General features: G+C 41.5%; 1 protein-coding gene across 3 annotated transcripts in view; it reads right to left on the bottom strand.

Moving 5' to 3' along the window:
* Positions 1–15,653, bottom strand: part of NPTN (neuroplastin) — a 70,648-nt gene that overhangs the window by 31,676 nt on the left and 23,319 nt on the right. For all 3 annotated transcript variants that reach the window (XR_007128548.1, XM_047736093.1, XM_047736092.1), the window contains exon 2: positions 3,602–3,949. Coding sequence is in view for 2 of the 3 variants with exons in the window: in XM_047736093.1 (XP_047592049.1) it covers positions 3,602–3,949 (348 nt within the window). In the remaining variant the exon portion in view is untranslated. The remainder of the gene's footprint in view (positions 1–3,601; positions 3,950–15,653) is intronic.

Genomic DNA, 15,653 nt, shown 5'->3' with positions numbered 1-15,653 from the left:
AAGTCATGGGACACTTGAAAAATAGAATGCCCAAGGACCTCCTAATCAATGCAACATTTCTGACTATAGAGCTCATATCAAAGGAAACTGACAAATAAAGCAAATCCTCAAGTCTGTTAAATTAAATGGGTTCTCACTATTTTCCAACTCTGGCAAAGGGATAGTGGTTATCTTCCATTCAGCACTGGTCCTTACTGGTAACATCAAACAGGGTCTCTATGTACAGATAATGGAGGCATAGCAGCCACTAAGACAGAAGCAGATGCATGTAAACACGTTAGCGCAGTGGTGTCCCAAGGTTTCCAAAACACACTGGACAGAAGCCAAATCCCTGGGCCTTAAGTCGAGTGGAACGGCTGCGAACCCTGCAATGGAAGGCGCACACACACCATCAGCAGAAAGCACCACAATTCCAAGAAAAATCAAAACCAAGCAAAAACAAAAGAGAGAACCAGTACTCCACAGAAATTAAAAATATAAAGGCAACATTAAAACCCAAACATACTTATAGGTTTTTACTAAATTTTTATTACCCAATTTTCTTTTCTGACCCATACGGGATTCTCCTTCTGGTTCTTCTCAGACTGCACTGAGAAAGGGTAAACTCGGAGGATGAGGCCAAGAGCTTCCAGATGTTTCAACACAAGGAGGCCAAAGTAAGTGCTACTCTTACCTGTGATGATGCAAATGCCCACTGCAGCTCAGGGAGATCAAGAAGGTGATGAGAGCAACCTGCAGACTTTCTGCCAAGAATTCTTGGAAGGCAAAGGAAAGCACTTTTCCCATTATGTGTTAAAGATCCAGGAGAGAGTCAGCTGGGAGCAAGTGGATAATTTAAATAGGTTTACACAGGATTCTGCATCATAGGAGGGCTGTGGAGTAGGGTAGCCTCCCTCTGATAACTGTTGCATATGGAAACCAGTACTAAACCAAGCTCCTTGGCCAGGGTGCCACATCTGCATTCAGCACCAGGATGAAGGTGGAGCTTTTTTTCCTGTGGCTTAGCATTGCACATGAAAGTCCAGGAGAGAAGTACATTTAGGAGAAGCCCAAAAATATTTACCTGCCACTGACTCCTATTTAGAAGCAGTGGGTGGGAGACCCTTACTCTCACCATCACTCATGTATAAAAGAACATGCTATGGCCAGGGAGATTCCCTAAAAACTGGGCCTGCCTTACCTTACTCAAGGAGCTTTGGGGGAAGTACTGTCAAGAAGTCATCGTTAGGGGCACCTGAATGGCTCAGTCAATTAGTGTCTGCCTTCAGCTCAGGTCGTGATCTCAGGGTCCTGGGATCGAGCCCCACCTTGGGCTCCCTGCTCAGCAGGGAGTCTGCTTCTCCCTCTCTCTCCAACCCGCCTCCCCATTTGTGGTTCCCCCCCACCCCCCCACCCCCCCACCCCCATCTGTCTCAAATTTTTTTAAATGTCATCCTTAGAAGACTTCAACCTCCTCCTGGAGGCAGATGTCCTTGGGATGTTAAAACCACAAAACAATCCAATTAGAGTGAATTCAGGGTGTTTTTTAGAGGTAGCAGCAGCAGCTTGGCTCTCTAAAAGTTAACGAGGGTTAACTAATTGATGGGGGAGTCTGGGATGAGACTGAACTGGCCAGGGTTGTGTTAACCACATGAGACACTTCTAAGTTAGGAAGTTTATTTCCAAGTAAACTGGGGAAATGTTATGTATTCTCAGGATTGGTAGATAAATACCCCCAAAGACTCATCTTCTTCTGGCCCCAAGGCATGACCGTTGAACTCTGAGTCTATCTGAGTCAAGCTCCTGGAAGTACAAGTACCATATGCCCAGCCCAGTCCATGCCTACAAATTTCTGTAGATCTTTGTGGCCATTTGGGTAATTCTGCTTTTATAAGGAAAGGAGCAGGGGGGCAGGAGAAGGAAGCGTGCAAGGGAAAAACTGTTAAATAAAAGGAAAATTGCTGGGTTAATATTCCCCATTTTCACATAGACAGGTTTTCTTTTCCCCTTTCCAGAAGCAGGTTCTCTGATTGAACAGTGCCAGCTGCAGCAGCCTCTCCTCTCTCCTCTTCATAAGCTTCTTCTAAGATACGATAAAGAACAAACAACTAATCTGCTATCTTCCATAAAGTATATAGATTCAGGGCCCATGTCCTATTATTTCCGGTGTTATTACTAAATTCCTCATAAATGTGTTTTTACTATTTTTACTTATTCCTTCTAAACCAATCAGTTCCTTAAGCCAGTACTGGCTGTAAGTCTGAGTTCTTGAAGAGAAGGCGAAAACCCAAAGGATCTTTCCATTAAGTAAAGTATGCTCCCTCAATTATATAATCAGGTCAGATGTGGGGCTAGAACTAACTCTTCCCAGCCAGGAGCACTAGCTCACTGGAGACTTCTCCCTCCCTCTTCTTCCCAATGTACAAGTAGCAAGACACGTTTCAGAAAGAGAGGTGGCCACAAGAGCTCCTGTATCTAATGTCTTACTTGTACACCTGCTACAACAGAGGAAGAGAAGAACTCTGAGCCAGCCACTTAGCTCCCCCTCAGCACTTAGTTGCAATTTAGTTTCTTCTTTTTTCAAAACACAAGAAAAGGCCAGTGTGAATGGCTTCCAAACTAGTTCTGGGGTTGCCAATCTCTGGATCTAAGGAGCACCATGCCAACAGTCAGTCATCAGGGTCAAACTATCTGTGAACAGGAAGCAGATGCAAATCTGACTTTGAAACAGCAAGATGGGGTTTAAAAAAATTACTTTGCAGTTTAGTGTCACCTGGTGCCTACCAGCAAGACATATGGAAAAAATATCAGGCTGCCGCTTTTAAGAGAGCAGGAGACTGGATGGGCAGGACCAGTAAGGAGTGTACTGCTGTAGTGGAGGGCTGTTATCAGAGAAGCACGTGCCACTGTTTTAGAAAAGGAAAAGAGCTGGAACTATGGAAATATCCAAGCTTACATGCCACCCAACAACCAAAACACACCACCACACCGCACCCATGGCAACATTCCCATCACAGAACAGGATGACACCAAGTCACAGTGAGGGAAGAAGCTGGGCAGACACAAACTTAAAACCATAGAGGTGAAGGCAGCTACTCAGAGAGCTTCAAACAGATGAACAGAAAAAATAAAAAGTAGTTAGATTGGGGAGAGAAACAAAAATAAAAAGGCACCAGAGAACAAATCAGCAAAAGGATAGCAGGAAACCTACTACAAAATCAAAGGGGAGGGAAAGAAACAGTTCAACACTGCCCTGGTTTAACTGCCTGGTCTTTGAGTTTAAGTGGTTTTTGAGCCCCCCCAGTTCTCCCTCCCCACCTCTTCCCATTGCAGATGATTTTGGACAGGCACGGATTTCCCCAAGTTCTTTGTTCCTGAGGAGAAAGACACAGAGAAGGGATGGGGGATGAGGAAGGTAGAGAGGATGGCAAAGGGGGAAAAAAAAAAAATGCCACAGATGTTTTCATACACTACAACCAGAAGGGTCATGGGTTTGAAAAAAATGAAGACAAGGGGTGGGGTGAGCGATCATACTGGGGAAGAGGGAAAGGAAGCAGAAGGGAAGGGTCATCGGGCCACCTCTAATGACTACAGTACTACTACTGTAGGGTGCTGGACTCACTCTGAAGGACGCTTATGGTGGCCTGGGCTCGAATCCATGTTATGGAGGGGTTTTGCCTCAAGTCATTCCTCTTGGGGTCGTTGCTGGCCCTGCACTCGTAAGTCCCAGAGTCCTCCAAGGTGAGCCGGGTTATTCTCAGCACACTCACGCCGTTTGACCCGTAGGCGGTGTTTACGGTGACACGGCGCTTCCGAGCACCGTCCCACAGCTGTCTGAAAGACTCTGCCCGGTTGACTTCTGCGTACCACCACTGGATCTCTGGCGTGGGGCTCCCGACCACGTCACAGTACAGCTCAAAGGCGTCCCCAGTGAGCTTAGTTTCTGACATGGGCGACTTGACAAACCCAGCTAGAGGGAGGGGGAGCAGGAATGCAGTGACAGGCCAATCAGAAAAAAGAAGAATCAACAGGTGTTAATAGTAATTTAAAGAAAAGAAAAGAAAAAAGCAAATGAGTTGCAAAGAACAAAAAGGATTCATTTTTAAACTATAAAGAGACAGTAAATAGCATTTCATACAAGCTTTTAGAAGAAGAACCACCCTGGGAAGCTTATGAAGCAAAGGCAGGCTAATTACAAGCTGGGGCGGCCCAGGTGCTAGCCAGGCAGAAGCAAGCCCACTGGAAAGCATTTTAGCAATGGGCCCAGTTGGTAGGAATGAGAAAGCCTCAGGTCTCAGGGAAGAGTCTTTTTCCTTAGAGCACAAACCATTACCTTTCCAAATTCAGGCAAGTGATGAAAGATAACCGCAAGCAGCAGTAGTTCAATATGCCAAGTCAGGATCTCTCTTTTGGATGGGGGAACACTTGTTAGAGATGGAATGTCTTTAGTGGGCCTCAACAAGAAATACCAACTGACCTAATGACACCTTCTCTTGGGAATCAAAGTCCAAATTTCAACTGAAAAGGTAGCATATTTCTCTCTTGTGCAGGACTCCATGCTGAGTTCAGGATGGCCTTGCCCCCACATCCTATTCTTCCCTGGGTCTCTGGCAAACAAAGGGCCCAGCTAGCTGTGACTAGGTAACCTCTATCTGAATGCAGACCTTCAGGCCCAGGAAAACAAGACAGTCTGTACTTCAGAGTGCGAATTACTAAGGGTGTCAGCTCAGCAGTGGAACCAACAGTAACAGCGATCCAACTAATTGCCAATAGAGGGACTACGTCTTCCACAATTCCGTAAGTTCATACAACTGGAGAACTCTCCTGAAAAGTCAGTCTTAAAAATAACCATGGTACTTGACAGGCTCTGTCTACATAGTTTACTTGCCTAGCTCCCAGAGGCCAGCTCATAAAGAATAAGAAATATGTAATGATCAATTACATCCTATGGTGAAGGCTCGGCCTCAACAACACTGCCAGGCATTATTCAGGAATTAACGTTTATGTAAACTTTAGCATACAGTCCCATAAGACAAAGTGGCAATGGCAGAAAGAGAGTAGAAAATCCAGACTTAATTGAAGAACTTGGGAGTAGGGTCCATAATAAACTAAATCACAGTGCAAGCATACTCTCTCTCACCCATTTATTCCACCTAGGGTTCATCAGCATCTCTACCAATGCAGGCAGTATCCCAAAGTACAAGGCAAGAGGGGCTGGTCAGTTTCCCTGGGGACCTAGCTGGCCCCTCTGTAGTGAGCAGAGTGGGGCTAGGATCTATCAACATCAGATTAAAATTTAAAAAAAAAATGTATAAATTAAATGGAACAGTTTTCCTACAGTCCAGAAGCCAAGGATGTAAAGGAGCTGGCTGAAAATGGAGGTTACTAAGTGGAAAATTTTCTGTTTATATCCACAGAAGTACTTGCCTTTGGAAATAAACTCCATCCCATGGACCTATGAACTCTAAGAGAGGTACTATACTTACTTAAGTAGAGGCCAAGACCTCCAAATTCATACTAATCTTTCAATTCATAAAACACTGAGTATCTGAGGAGGATAGGAATACTATAATTAACAGCCTTAAAGTTTTGCCTTGAAAATGCTATTCTAAACAACTACTTCAGATCGGGTCAGTTCCTTGTAAGGAACCATCTATCAGAGACCCCAAGAAGCCAACAAGATGTCACTCTCAGATGCAGGGGAAGTTCCAGAATTTCAGAAAGGAGACACCAATCCCCAGCAATGAAAAGGCGATCTAAACACCAAGTAAAGTGGTACTCAAGGAACCATGTCTTAATTTTACAAACTGCCACCTGCCCACTCATTAAAGTCAAAGCCAACTAACACAGAAGGACAGGTAAAGGAAGCTGGTCATTCATTTTACCACTAGTTTAATCATCATGGAAAACTGGTTATCAATAAATCCCTAGGAAGCAATAAGAGTAGTACTCTGTTTTAATCACACCCTCAAACATTAAGTGTAAATTACAAGTGCTTTTATTCTCACATTTTCTGTGAGCTGGGGGAGTTTATGTCTTCTCAAACACTGTGATTATGCACAAACTGTCCTTTACTTATGATGGGGTTACATCCTGATAAAGCCATTGTTAAGATGAAATTTTCTAAAGTCGAAAATGCATTTAATACACCTAACCTACAGAACATCACAGCTTAGTCTAGCCTACCTTAACTGTGCTCAGAACACTTACACAACACAGGCCCACAGTTGGGCAAATCATGTAACAAAACATCTACACTTTGTAAGTGTTGAATATCTCATAATTTATTGAGTGCTGCACGGAGAATGAAAAACAGAATGGCTGTATGAGTCCAGAATGGTTTTAAGTGTATCAACTGTTTACCCTTGTGACAGCATGGCTGACTGGGAGCTGCAGCTCGCTGCTGCTGTCCGCCACCATGAGGGAGGCAGGGACTGCAGACTGCTAGCCTGGGAAAATATCAAAATTCAAAATATGGTGTCTATTGAACAGGTATCACTTTTGCACCATCAAAAAGTTGAAAAGTTTTAAGTTGAACCACAGTAAGTCAGAGACCACCTACTTGATCATGCTCTAGAAATCTGTTAGTGGGTTTGTACTTTTCCCCCTTCTGAAACACAGGGTGACATTTAAGCCTCTTTATCAATCTATTGATTATGCTAATATAAAAGGAGTGCCTGCAAGTATGTCCAGAACCCCCAAAACCCATCCAATTCCAGTATAATCTCTAATCCCAACACTACACAATTCAAAGGTAGCTGAGAAAGCCTGAACACAATTCCCACTGCACAGAACCAAGCAAGTCACTCAACCTGACACTGCCACCCCTGGGCAAGACTCACTACTAAGGAGGAAGGAATGCTGATCTGATTTAGTTTAATTTTCTACCTGCATATAGGAAAATGGGACTAAGTAAAAAAAAAATTTTCTGAATTAGTAAACTATATGATGTATATTTAAACAAACTTATATGAAAACAAGATTTAAAATCCCTTAAAACACTAACAACAGACATCTATCCACGTGCTCTTTGAAAGCTGTTATTATTTATTATTAGCCATGTGCACCAACAGGTAACATTTTCTAAGTACAAGTTATGTGTTAGACAATGTGATAAGCACTTTATGTTACCTCATTTAATCCTCACAACAGTCCTATAAGATAGGTGCCAACATAACACCCTTAAAGATGGAAACTAAGGCCCTAAAAAGTCAAGTAATTTGCCCACAGTCACAAGCTAACAGTGAAAGACTCTGGCCTGAAATCCAGGTGTGTCCAAAGCCAAAGCATGGTCTCCTAATACTTCCCACAAGTGTGGTCAATATCCCTTACTAAAATAGAAAAAGGTTTCTATAGTTATTTAAAAGTTAAAGATATTTTTTTGTCACCACTTAAATGTAATTAATAATTTTACATAATTTACATAATTACAATAATAATTGCAGACTACAAAAAGCAAGGACCTGTCCATCGGAATGTGCAGCACAGTGTGATCACTAACTGCTTAAAATTATAATTCTAGTAAAGAATGGAGACAGAGAAGCACAGAATCAGAGTTCCCCAAGCAAGTGTGGAGCGGGGGGAGCGGGGTGCAGAGGGGGAAAGTGAGAAAGCAAAAGAAAAGATGGTTCAGAAGCAAGACTGCCCCCTAGTTCTGATGATTTCATCACCTGCTCTTGAGAAGGCTGGCTTCATAGGAGGGAAGAGTTTAAAGACATTAGATGCATTTCTCTGATACTGTGGTCAGTGGGAAAATTAATAAAGGGCAGTACCTAGAGTTTTTATAAGACCTAAAAGTTTACAAAGTGCTTCCACATGCATCATATCGCCATTTCATTCACATAGTTTCACAAGGTCTACAGGGCAGGCGCAGGGAGAAGTTCATGACTGCTTAGGTAGCTAATCCTGAGCAGAGATGGGACCAGAACGCAGGTCTTCAGCACTTAGTCTGCTGTTCTTTCCATTAAGCTGTACTGCCTCTAACGAAACCAAGCACAGGATTCCTTGATAGCTGAACATGCATCAAAAATCCATGAAAACAGATCTATTTCCCCTCCTAGCAGCAGGGAAAAGAAAAAAGCAAAAACCTCTCTCTACACAGTATCGTGAAATCACAATTAGCAAAGGAAAGTTATTAGCAACCATCTACCTCATTATCCATCCCAAATCAGCTCCAATTCAGAAGAAGAGAAGAACCAGCTTGCAGCAGCAGCAGCAGGAGGAAGCAGACAGCTCAGAGCCTGACTCACTCTGCCCTGCCTTTCACCACCAAGGGCTTTCAATCTAGTATGTGCGCTCAACATTAAAGGACACAACTGCCTGAAGTTAGGAGGGCAGCAGAAGCATCTGTTTGATCTCCAGGTCAAAGCCCAACCAGTATTTTGGAAAAAGCCAAAATTTCTGAAAAAACCCTTCCCCACCATCATCTCTTCCCACTGTAACATATAATGGGGCTCAGATCCCAAACAAGTTTGAGGAAGGACTAACAAAGTGCATTCAGTTCAACACTGATAAAGGAAGCTGAGAGGTGGTCACAGGTTTGGGGGAAGGGAGAGACTAGAAGCTGGGGTTGGGGGAGGACAGCAAGCACAGTATAAAAAAATGAAGACAGTAGAACCAGGAAAGCAGTAATGTAAAATTGCATAACTGGGGATGGGGGATGGGAAGCGAAGATGACAGCTGGGGCTAGCAGCCGGAGAAAAGGAGGAGCTCTCTGGCAGAAAAACTGGATGTGTAGATATGTAGCAGCGGGTGAGAAGAAAAAGGGAACACAGAAGAGCAAGTTGAGCCCAATCCCAAGAAGACTGCTTTCACGTATGCCCTAAGGAAGCAAAAAAGCTAACCTAGTCCCACATAGGACCTGAGACCACCACTGATTTTTACAGCTAAAATTCTCACTTACCTCCAGGGCAATCTCTGAACAGGTAATAAGACTAACTTCTCTCCCTCTCTCTCAGCTGACTACTGCCAAGGCCAGGCTTTTAAATCTAACCTGCTTTTGTCACCTTTTATTTATTTTTTTAAACAGCTGTTCCCTTCAAGCCCCTGTTTACTACTAATTCCCTGTGGGTGGGCTCATGCTGCTGACTCCTTCATGCCACATAATAAAGAGAAAATGACAGCTGAGGAGAAAAGAGCATTTCTCTCCCCCATCTTACCCTCAAACACACTCTCATATCATATACATCAAAAAGAAGAAAGACTGAGCAAGACAAGCTGATCTCTAACTGTGGTTACAGGCATAGTATTTCAAATCTGTTTAAACAACTATGAACTGCTATAAGGCTGTATATACAGGCTGTATGTACACATCTTGCCTACCCTTTTTTCTTTCCTTTTTTTAAAAAGATTTTTATTTATTTATTTGACAGAGAGTGAGCACGAGCTGGGGAGAGGCAGAGGGAAAGAGAAAAGGAGAAGCAGATTCTCTACTGAGCAGGGAGCCCAACTCAGGATTCAATCCCAGACCCCTGGGATCATGACCTGAGCTGAAGGCAGATGCTTAACTGATGGAGCCACCCAGTCGCCCCACATCTTGCCTATCCTTAATGTTAACTTAAGAATTATTATTGCTATTCCTTAACAACAAAGCTAGGTCATAAACCATATGCACTTATTCTGTGTGTAACCATCAAGGGTAAGGCAGGCCTGAGGCCCTGGGAGTGGATGAAAATGGGATAACCTCATTTTCTGCAGCAGAAAGTATCTGGGTCTGATCTCACTCACGGATTAGTCTGATCTGTAGGTAGAAATGGCAGCAATTACAAATCCAAATTAAACCCATTCCTTTCACAGCTACCTCAATCAGGCAGACATGACAAAGGTTTAGGACTGTCCCCATCACTAGTTTCTATGCCAGGGCCCACCCTTTATTTAGAAAGTGTACCATCCAAATGGCTAAAGATACCTGTTCAGCATTTTAGCCCGCCTTCTGTTTTGGAGAAATAGAGGACAATCCAGCTTGAAGGAGACTGTGTAGTTTAGTGATTAAAAGCAGCAAACTCTAAAATCAGATTGTCTGGAGGTGTAATGACTAACTATATGACCTCAGGCAAGTGACCTAACCTCTCTGAGCTTCTCCGAAGCTGCAGAAAGAGGCTAATAGTAGAAGCAACCTCATAGTGTTTTTGCAAGGATTAAATGAAATAACAAAGCTTAAAAAAGTGCCTGGCACATAGTAAGCACTCAATAATGTTACCTATTATTACATGTCTCCATAGAAATAATGCTGAACAGGCCACATTGCAGTAGCCTTCAGCACTGCCCCACAACAGGCTGGGAAGCAGAAATGTTACATCCAAAATGAGTTCTAAATTAGAATCCAACTTCAAGAAACAACAAAAAATTAACCTTTAAAATAAATTTAGAACCAGAATGGAAGTAGACTGCAGAACACAATGAAAAAGAAGGGAAACTAGAATGGGGAGAATGATAGTAGCAGTGTGGACTCAAGGAATTTGAAATGTTACTAGAGTTATAAACCATCGAATCAGATAATTATGAACACTGTGGAAAGCCCAAGAGTAATGAGAATACGAAGAGGCAGTATAAGATTCTCCTTTAAAAAAACAAACAAACAAACAAAAAAAACCCCACAGATTACAAATCAAGCTATTTACCAATGAAATATGGGAAGATACTGAACACTGGCCAGGTCAAACTATAAATTCACAAAATGTTAGATAAAATGGTAGTTGCAGGATTTGGGACCATGTCAGATTAAGCTTAATTTCATCTAACAGTGTCAGATTTTGAGTCAGTACCTCCACACCTTAAATTCTCTTAACACTGAGCAGTTTCTTCAAACAGGAAAGATGCTATCTTCTTTATGGGATAGTTGTAGGTCACGTGGTTTATGTGGAAAAGCTCTGTAAACTGTAAAGCTCTATGCAAATGTTATTTTAGGACAGAGAAGGGATGCATCAGATGTGACTAATCTTCAACAAGGATTTTCATTCAGTCCTGTTGTCAATTACCATTAACAGGCTAAACAATCATGATCTATCTAGATCCATGGGTCTAAAAGTCAGTGACAAAAAAAAAAAAAATTAAGAAAGAAAGTAGGTTAGAAGTATGATAAAAAGAAACCATGGGCTTCTCTCATCCCAGAAAATACAAACAAAATTTTGCCTATAATACAGGGGTGTCCCAGGCCTCCAAGTTAGACATTTGTGTCTCGTATTGCTACTGAATGAGTGGACAAATAAGGATCTTTCTAGTAAGCTGAGAGCTGACCAGCTTACAGGGAAATGAGGCACGGTTTACATCTAGGTTGAATACTTCAACTTCTTCAACCTCAATCTCCTCATCTGAAAACTGGGGATAATAATCCCTAACTCCTTCATAAGGTCATGGTGAAATTCACATAAACAATGGTATAGAAAATTACTTTGCAACTTATACGGCTATAAATGTAATAATATAGGTGGTCATTTTGTGCACGCATTCTAGTCTGTTACAAAGGATGACTTAAACCAGCTCTGGGTGTTCTAGGACTCACCCATGGGGGGGAGGGACTGTCTACTATTTTTCTTCATTTTTCAATTTTCCAAAGGAATAAAAGCACTGAAAACCACTGCCTCAAAGAATTTAAGTATGTTTCAAATAGAAAGTGACCTTCAATAAGGTAGAGTTGCCAGCAATTAATAAAATTTAGAATTCTGGTCCCCTCTTTTTTTTTTTTTAAAGATTTTATTTATTTATTTGACAGAGAGAGATCACAAGTAGGCAGAGAGGCAGGCAGAGAGAGAGGAGGAAGCAGGCTCCCCGCTGAGCAGAGAGCCCGATGCGGGGCTCGATCCCAGGACCCTGAGATCATGACCTGAGCCGAAGGCAGTGGCTTCTGGTCCCCTCTTACATTTCATGTATATGTAACATGCTCCAGGGGGCTCACTAACTCCAGCCTAGGACCCTGAATGTCCTCAAAAGGGTTCTAACAGATTGAAGGCTCTGTTTACATGTTATTTATTAGAAAATCCTGGCCACTTAAGTCTTTTACAGACATCAAATAAATAGCTTCATTATTAAAGACACTCCTTGAGACTAACAACATTTCCTCCTCACTCCAAGAAGGAAAGAGGCATTTTAATTTAATCTTGAACAAAGAAAGTGAGGCTGAATATAACTGATCAGGTGTCATTTTGACTATGATATCAAAATGACTATAACCTTAGTGTTTAAAAACTAAGGATGTGTCCAAGGGGAAAAAACGAAATAGCCACAAACAGCTATCAAGCTAGTTTTCCAGGAAGCTTTAGGAAATCTACATAACTCCACAAATAGTACTCAAGCCGCTAGTACACAAAGGAAAAGCGCTAGTTTTGCTAGCCATTAAAAACCAAGGACGTCTCATCCAAAGGAAATAGACAAACGCATAAAAATCAGCTATATCTCAAATGGTGTTCATAATAAAAGGTCTGGTTTCAAACAGTAAAACCCTTATACATTTAATGCTCATAAAAACTCTGCTATTCCGGGGCGCCTGAGTGGCTCAGTGGGTTAAAGCCTCTGCCTTCAGCTCAGGTCATGATCCCAGGATCCTGGGATGGAGCCCCAAATTGAGCTCTCTGCTCAGCAGGGAGCCTGCTTCCTCCTCTCTGCCTACTTGTGATCTCTGTCAAATAAATAAATAAAACTTTAAAAAAATTCTGCTATTCCAATAGATGGTCAAAAATAGCTGTGGGCCAGTCTAGAACTACACCCAAACGGAACTGTGAGGCCAAAACCAACTTTTTTGTATGTGTTGGGGGGGAAACAGTTACAGAGCATGCCTCAGTTGACCCTCCAGTTAGGATTTATTAAAAGCAAAATAGGGGCACCTGCTCAGTTGTTAAGCGTCTGCCTTTGGCTCAGGTCATGATCCCAGAGTCCTGGGATGACGCCCTGCATGCTGCTTCCTGCTGGGCAGGAAGCCTGCTTCTCCCTTCTCCACTCCCCCTGCTTGTGTTCCCTCTCTCACTGTGTCTCTTTCTGTCAAATAAATAAATAAAATCTTTAAAAACAACGACAACAACAAAAGGCAAAATGAAATCAATATGCTAGAAAGGTTGAATACTCCAATTAAAGAAACCAATCTCACAGCCATGGGTAATTACTAATGAAAAGCTGACCTTCACTAATTACTTTTTCTGTGAAATTCACTTGCCTATAGATTCAATATAACTTTTTAAAAAAATTTATTTATTCTAGAGAGAGAGAGAGAACAAGCACACAAGCAGGAGGAAGGTGAGACAGAATCTCAAATCAAAAATCATCAAGTACATAGCCCAACATAGGGCTGGATCTCAGGGCCCTAAGATCATGACCTGAGCTGAAACCAAGAGTCAGACACTCAATGACTGAGCCACGTGAATCTAGGCACCCCTAGATTCAGTATAACTGTTGATAACAAACTCACTTTCTGTCCCTGACAATAATCCAATCAGGATTTAAACATTAAACATAACATATTTCAGCTCATTCTTTAGAAGATGATACAATTCATCTCTCTCTCTCTTTTGGTGGTGGGCAGCAAAGCAAAGTTTATTGAGCTACAGTACAAAGCTCCCAAAGAGGGAGGGGACCCAAGAGGGTTGACCTCATCTCATTCCTTCATCATCATATATCCCCCATAAGAATGACCATTAACATAAGCAGTGCAAGCTGACAGTCTGAATATAATCTAGAAGAGATTTTAACTGAAAGAGGTAGGAAACCCGCCTCCTTTTAAACAGCCATTCCCAGAAACCAGAGTCAAATAGTCTGCACATAGGGATATTCAATCTTTGAATCACATCCCAGAATGTTAGGTAATATAGTCCCAGTCTTCTCTTCTGAGGAATTATTTCCAAAGCATAAATAGCTTATAGTGGAAACCACACTAGAAACTTTGTTATTATATGTCAAAAGCAAAACTTTTCTTAGATGGCAGAATCCTAGAGCAGCTATTTAAATCTTATTATGCATCAGAATCATCTGTTAAAACACAGACTGCTAGGCCCCATCCCAAGATTCTGATTCAATAGATCTGAAGCAGGGCCTGGGAATGTGCATTTCTAACAAGTTCTCAGGTGATACTGGTATTGTTGGATCACAGACAACACTTTGACAATGTCAGTGTGAAACTGATCAATTTTTTAGCTTTTTCAAATAGAAGGGAAATATGGGCATAAGAGCCACACAGATGTTTCTAAAACCAAGTAATACTCTCCTACAAGTTGAGTCTGATTCATAATCAAAAGAGCAAATGTGGCAAAAATGGTTGCTTAAAAAAACTGTATCACTCACTAGGATTTATGCTCCCTTCAGCAGCACATTAACTATGACTTTGTAATAATGGCTTTTATCTTGTCTTTGTTCTAGTTCTCAATCTGTAAGTTGTAAGCATGCTTTTAATTCATTTACCATTTTTTGAGGGCCTATTTACTAAAAACTGTACACAGGGATAATTAAAATAAACTTTGTTCCTAAAGAGAGCTCAACCTTGAAGACGACACAGAAAAATAATCAAAATACAATACAAGTGACAATGGCTACTTCCACAACAGATGTATACAAAAGACAACAGGAACATATAAGAAATAGCTAATTTTGCTGTGGCTGATAGATGCATAAAAAACTTATGGATGAAATCTAAGTTTAGCCTTGTCAATTGTGGGGAGAGAGGAGACGGTCTTGCTCTAGGCAAGAGTAAACAGTTATGAGCACAGGGTTGAGAAGTGGCAGAATGATTCTAGATACAGCTGAAAAAAAATCCACATTTTTTAGTGCTTTTATATACCAAACACCTGCTAAGTACTCATGTTACTCAGAAAAAGGAGACACTCTATAAACTCAAGACCTCACAATTTAAGGAGAATGACAAGCATCCTGCAGGCTAAGCAGCCTGGGCTTCTTTCTATAGAACAAGCAGTGTGACCGATCTGACTGGTGGAAGTACGAAGGACAGATCAGAAGAAAGGAGCTAAAAAACTTCTCTGATAGTCCAAATTAAAATGAGTCTGAACTAAGTAACTGTAGATGCAGAAATGATGAAAAGGTGATGGATTTGAGAAATGTTTAGGGGGGAATTAACCAACTTAAATTGTTGACCACAGGTGAAGAGGGATACTGTAAATGAAATAAAGGAAGATGAACTGAAAGTTGGCTTTGAAGGCACATACAGGATAAGCTATGCTGGTAATATGTTCAGAGGTAGTTAAAAATATGGATCTGTTATTCAGGAGAGAGGTGGAGGCTGGAATATGCACTTGGGAATTATCAGCTTAGATGGAAGTTGAAGCCAAGGGAGGAGATGAGATCACTCAGGGAGGATGAAAAAAGGAACTGAGAATGGAACTTTCTACATAATTACACTTCTTTCCAAATGATTCACCACCGAATGCAATGCACTTTTGGTAGGATAAAATACACCAAAACAGGAATTAATTCCCTTCCTTTATCTGGACAACACTTACAGTAAAGTCAGGTAAATAATTTATTATTCTGCTTTAGAAGATTTAAAAGGGTCTTCTCATGTTCTTGCTGTTAATGACTGAGATACAAGGCCCAGAATCCATACTAGAAACTCCCAAAGCAGCATCAGACTTTGAGTACAGTCCCTAATACTATTCATCTTTACAAAAAATCCTTAACCTTTCATAAAAACAGCACCCATTTGGTTCCAAAGATTATTTTGGGAAACATTTTTTTCTTGG

The sequence above is a fragment of the Lutra lutra genome, chromosome 7 (assembly GCF_902655055.1).
Source record: "Lutra lutra chromosome 7, mLutLut1.2, whole genome shotgun sequence".
Classification (NCBI taxonomy): Eukaryota; Metazoa; Chordata; class Mammalia; order Carnivora; family Mustelidae; genus Lutra; species Lutra lutra.
This window is presented reverse-complemented; position numbering and strand designations above follow the sequence as displayed.